This window comes from Plasmodium inui (assembly GCF_000524495.1).
Source record: "Plasmodium inui San Antonio 1 unplaced genomic scaffold supercont1.1, whole genome shotgun sequence".
Taxonomy (NCBI): Eukaryota; Apicomplexa; class Aconoidasida; order Haemosporida; family Plasmodiidae; genus Plasmodium; species Plasmodium inui.
In genome coordinates, this window is record NW_008481835.1 from 1528774 (window position 1) to 1534323 (window position 5550).

General features: G+C 36.1%; 2 protein-coding genes across 2 annotated transcripts; both read right to left on the reverse strand.

Annotated features, from left to right (window-relative positions):
- Nucleotides 1-878: 878 nt before the first annotated feature.
- On the reverse strand, nt 879-1319 carry C922_00349 (hypothetical protein; the record flags this gene model as incomplete). The annotated part of the gene is made up of 2 exons (XM_008815966.1): nt 879-1080; nt 1219-1319. 2 exons carry the CDS (start codon nt 1317-1319, stop codon nt 879-881), a joined length of 303 nt encoding a protein of 100 aa, XP_008814188.1.
- Nucleotides 1320-2158: 839 nt separating this feature from the next.
- On the reverse strand, nt 2159-5071 carry C922_00350 (hypothetical protein; the record flags this gene model as incomplete). Its single annotated transcript, XM_008815967.1, has 1 exon — nt 2159-5071. One exon carries the CDS (start codon nt 5069-5071, stop codon nt 2159-2161), a length of 2913 nt encoding a protein of 970 aa, XP_008814189.1.
- Between the last annotated feature and the right edge of the window lie 479 nt (nt 5072-5550).

A 5550-nucleotide genomic window follows, 5' to 3' on the forward strand; every position in this document is an offset into this window, starting at 1 on the left:
AATAAGATAAAATAAAATAAAGAAAGTTACTACTGAATGATGTCACCTTTTTGTCCAAGAAGACACAATTGTTTCCAACTTGAGAAAAATTTTATCTACCTTTTTAAAAAACTTCTCATCGTTTATCCTTCGTTTCCATAGATAAAAAGTTTTCTGCTTTTTTCTCAGCATGTAATAAAGACGTGCCTTTTCAAATTTGTTTTCCACTTTTTTTTCAGTTAAGTGCAACCATTTGTAAAATATACTTGTCACAATTTTATCAATTCTCTTTTTTTTTATCTAAAAAAAAAAAGATAAATAAATAAATAGATGAATAAATAAATAAGTAAAAAAGTAAAAAAAAGATTTTGTGTTTATAAAGGCACACATTAGCGCATATGTAGCATTACGAAAAAGTCTGCACAAATTAACGTTTTGACAAATTCATGTGGGTAAATGCCTACGCTGTACTTTTAAATATGCCCCTTTGGTGGCCAAGAATTTATTTTTGATAATTTCGAAGAAGCGGAATTTTACGATTCTTCTCTGTTTTGCGTCAATGAAACGGGTGATCGACTGGGCAACACATTTTGTCAACTTGCTTGAGCATTTATGTTTTCTGTTTTGGTAAGGAAAAAAAAAAATTAAGCAATCGCGAATGTTCAGCATACAACATAGGCGCAGTTGCGACAAGCTGGGGGTCATTTTTGTGGAAACTTTCGAAGAAGGCGTGAACAGAACATATAATTAAAGAGGGGGAATTCGGTCCATGCACAAAACGGGAAAAATGCCTTAACATGACGTGCAAAAGAGGTGCAGAAAAAAAAAAAAGATAAACACATGTAACATGAGCTGTGGTATCCATTTTGTATACACATTTTTTTATACGCATTTTGGTTTTACAGAAAGGATAGAAAAACGAGTTTCCTCCTTCTCCGAAGATCGCTTAATTTAAGAACGCAGAGAAGGCTCTGCATTTTATAATAATCATTTGTAATTGCAGAAAATGCTAATCTTTTCAGCTTTGTGCGATAGTACTCTTTAACAATTTTTAACAGTTTGACATGCTCTGCTTTGTCTTCTTCTATTTTTTTCTTTTCCCTAAAGCGTTATTTTGAAGGTGTACAGACGGTTGTGTGCGGAAGAGAGTTGCTCATTTTTGTTTAATTTTATTATTTTATTTTTTTTTTTCTCTTGACAAATCAAGTTCAAAGTTTTGCATTTTTTTCCATTTCGTACAGTATATTCTTAAATTGGATCCTTTTGTTCGCTAATACCTTATTGGGGGAATTGTCCCCTTGTGCATTTTGCTGCTTAACTTTGTCGATGAATTTTTGCATCTTTCATGAGCAGCTATCTATATGCATTCGCACAGGGGCAGACGACGTTGTTTTGAAAGGACGTCTATACGTTACAGTCCCGGGGACAGTAAAATGCATTCCTTAAAAGTGTATATATCTACTAACACAAGCAACGAAAACTGTTATATTTTGAACATGCCCAAAGGAGATGCGCAATTTGAGGAAGCTCACTCACTTTTTGATAAGTGCGAGGGGTACGACTTATTATTCTATTAAAAACAATTGCATAAAACTTAAAAAAAAAAAAAGGACAATAATAAATTGCGTTGGAACTGTCCAAACGTTTGAAAACATTTGTAAGATACAAGAAAGTGTGTATCTTTTAAATGTAAAGAGGAGGAATATGCATTTATTTTACAAGTGGGAAAAAAAAAATGCATATAAAAATGTTCACATATTACGCGCATAATTAAATCTTCAGAGTTAATTTAATTCTTAATTTAGTAAGGATTATTAAAAAAGCAATTTGGAAAATTCAGAGCAGTCATGTGTACACACGTGAAGATTCCAAACGAATTTGCGAGAATGAAAAAATTCAAAAAAGGATATACATATTAATATATATATATACGTATTAATATATATACATATGCATATTAACATATATACATGTACACACATATGTAACTGTAATGATTAGACAAATGAGTGAAACTTCACTTGAAGCGCTGACTGGGGAAAATATACATGCTTGTAATTTTCCTCGACTGAGTTATGTGGAACGTGCATGCACATGCACAGCCTCACATGTGTGCATTCAAAAAATGGTTGATAATTAAAGTGGCCGATTAGCAGCCTACTCCTCCTATACGTCGGCATCATAAGACCGTTTTGTTCGAGCCGCTAAACATTTTGTCATTAAAAATGTTTCGATCAATGTTGTACAAGTTTGAATCCCGGTCGTTCATATTATTTCCATTCGGGGTGCTATCGCTTAAGGCGTTTGCACTTATGTTGCTTGCATTTGCACTTGTGTTGTCTCCCCCCAAGACGTCTAAATTGGTGGCTGTCAATCTCTCTTCCCCGAGTCCGCCCGTGCTGCTTGCGTCCGCGTTGGGTTCACTTAACCCGACGGACTGGTTTGAACTGGTTGGATTGTCAAGCGCTGGGCTGCTCCCGCCTGTGTTGCTCCCGCCTGTGTTGCTCCCGCCTGTGTTGCTCCCGCCTGTGTTGCTCCCGCCTGTGTTGCTCCCCCGTGTGTTGCTCCCGCCTGCGTTGCTCCCGCTTGCGTTGCCTTGAGTTGAATTATCCTGCGCCGAATTCGAAGCCTGCTCGGAACTGCTAGATATGCTACTCTCTGAAGGTGTGTCGTCCAGATTACTCTGAACATTCTTCAAATAAGTCTGAGCATTTTTTTCCATCATCCCTATGACCCTTTTTGCAAAAAGACCTGTGTCATCAATGGTGTATCCCCCCTGCATGGAAGCAACGTCAAATATCTGTTCTGCAATTTCTGAATTTTGAGAATTCATTTTATCTATTTGTATTAAATGATTTAGCTGTTTGATAATGTAGTGGTTTGGATTAATTTCTAGCACTGGTTGATTGGCTGACTGCCCCCCGAACATTTCATTTTCTGACATTCCTTGCGCGGTGGCTTGCTGTTTCATGTACTTTTGCATGGAGGGCGATATCCCCATTTCGCCTTGAACTAGCAAAGCAGGAGAGTTAATCAACCTGTCGGAAATCCGAACTTCGTGCACTTTGTGAGAAAATTTGTTATGTAGCCATCTGCATAATACTTCGTATTTCATTTTTAGCTTATCCAGACTATCCGTTTGGTTTTGATCGTTTTCCTTTTTTAACTTCAAGTCCGCTTTATTCACATCCAAGACATCGTACCCTTTGTATTTATTGACAGTCAGGGAGGACAAGCAAAATTCATCTATGGGCTCTAGGGAGAAAAGCACATCATAATTTAGTGCTTTCAATTTTTCCAAAGAGGGGGAATTTTGCGCCGTTTTTTTATTTTCCCCTGAAATGTAATAGATACATTTCTGATCTGGTTTCATATTTTCTATGTAAGTATCTAAATCCATTTTTTTATCTCCGCTATTGATGGAATAGAATTCAACTAGGGAGGCTATTTCTTCTTGATTTTCTTTATCCTCCACGACCCCAATTTTGAGATATTTTCCAAAGGTGTTGAAAAATTTATTCCATTTTTCTCCTCCGGTTTCTTTAAGTCCTTTCATCATGCTGATACTTTTAAGAACAATTCTTTTGTTGATAATGGAAAGCATTTTTGACTTTTGTAGAATTTCTCTTCCTACATTTAGGGGCAAATTTTCACTGTCCACAATACCCCTTAAAAAGGTTAACCATCTGGGTATAGATTCTGAAAATTTATCATTTATGAAAACTCTTTTGACGTAGAGCCGAATTCCTCTTGATTCTTCATCAAACATATTTTTACTCAATTCCCATGGGAGGGATCCTGGGATGTATAAAATGGAATTGAAAGAGATTTGTCCTTCTACGTTAAAGTGGACATAGGCTAACGGATCATCATATGCCTTAAAGGTGTTTTTATAAAAGCTATAGTAATCATTTTCAGTTAGCTTATTTTCGTCTTGCTTCCATATTGGTAACTGTACGTTAATTTTTTCCCATTCGTGATATCTTTTTGTTATGGTTTTCATTTTCATTTTATCTCCATCTTTCAGGGACACCGAATCGTCTGGAACTCTTTCATAATCAATTTTTTCTGACCAGATTTCGATAGGGAATTTAATAAACTCGGAATATTTTTTGATTAGTTCTTTTAACTTATAATCCTCCAGATACTCGTCACATTCTTCTTTCAAATGTAAGACAATTTTGGTTCCACTGGATTTTATGTCTTCATATTCCTGTTCATATTTCCTTATTTCGTTAACCATAAAGCTGCCATTCAGATCGGAGAACCATCTAAAAATTGTATTTTCTTTCTTTGTGAATACTTCCACTTTTTTCGACACAAGAAAGGAGGAGTAGAAACCAACTCCGAACTGTCCAATTAGGTTACTATCCGCCTTCCCTTCTTCAATTTGTTTTAAAAATTTGGCAGTCCCGGATTGAGCGATCGTTCCTAAGTTGTTAATGAGTTCATTTTTGTCCATGCCGATTCCATTATCTGTAATGGTTAGCGTTTTGCTTTCTTTATCTGGTTTGATTTTTATGATTAGCTTTTTTATTTCATCAACTTGTTCTTTATTTTGTATCTCTCCATCTTTGTTAACTCCCTCGGGAGTTGATTCTTCTATGTCACTTTTTGCTACTTCTGGTGGGTTGGCTATATTCTGTGCTTCTTTCATTTGTTTCTCGTTTTGCAGTATTATCCTTTTCTTGTCGCAGGCGTCAGACGCGTTCGAAATTAGCTCTCGCAGAAATACATCCTTATCTGTGTATAAAGAATTGACTATTATATCCATAACTTTATTTACCTCTGCTTTGAAATTGTACTTTTCCACCGGAGAACTCTCTGACGACATGTCCTCCCTAATTGTCTTCACGTCATCATTAAAGCTGTTTAATGGGTTTCCCTTAAGTTCCTTTTTTTTAAAAAACGTTTTATTTATCCTATTATCTATGTGGTACTTACTGGCATTTTTGTAATTCAATATGTAGTTCAATTTTTGTGTATTCCGAGCTGGATTATAAGCTTCCGTTACGTCATTTGGTTTGAGGAGGGCAGCAAAAAGGAGGCACAGTATTAGTTTTATTTTGTTAGAGACATGAGCATTTTGCATTTTTCACAGCTTCACGTTTTGTTTTTCTGTTCGGAGAAAACGTGCTGAGGTGAAAGCATCCTATGCTGACACTACACCAGCTTGCCCCCGCAGAAAGGGTGTGGTGTCACGTAAAAACATGTATGCACGTGCGTATAGGCAAATATGGTTACGCGAAGGAAGCAAAATTTAGAAGTAGTTTCTCATTAGTAGCCTTTACCAGATTTTACACATGTTTTTTCGTGACACAGATGTTTGCTGCAATCGTGTTGTGGGTTAACGCTTAAAAGTGGGCAGGTATGCGAACTACTGACAAGTTTCACGTTCTGTTTCTTTATATCCCTATTTCGAAAGCGTTTTTTTGGCAGCATTAAATTCTTTCAACCTTTCCGAAAGTGTAAACATTTTGTTAATTTTGCTGAATTTGTTAAATATTGCTAATGTTGCTAATTTTGCTAATTTTTTCGTGCTATACATAACGTTCCGCATGAGGCGCTTTT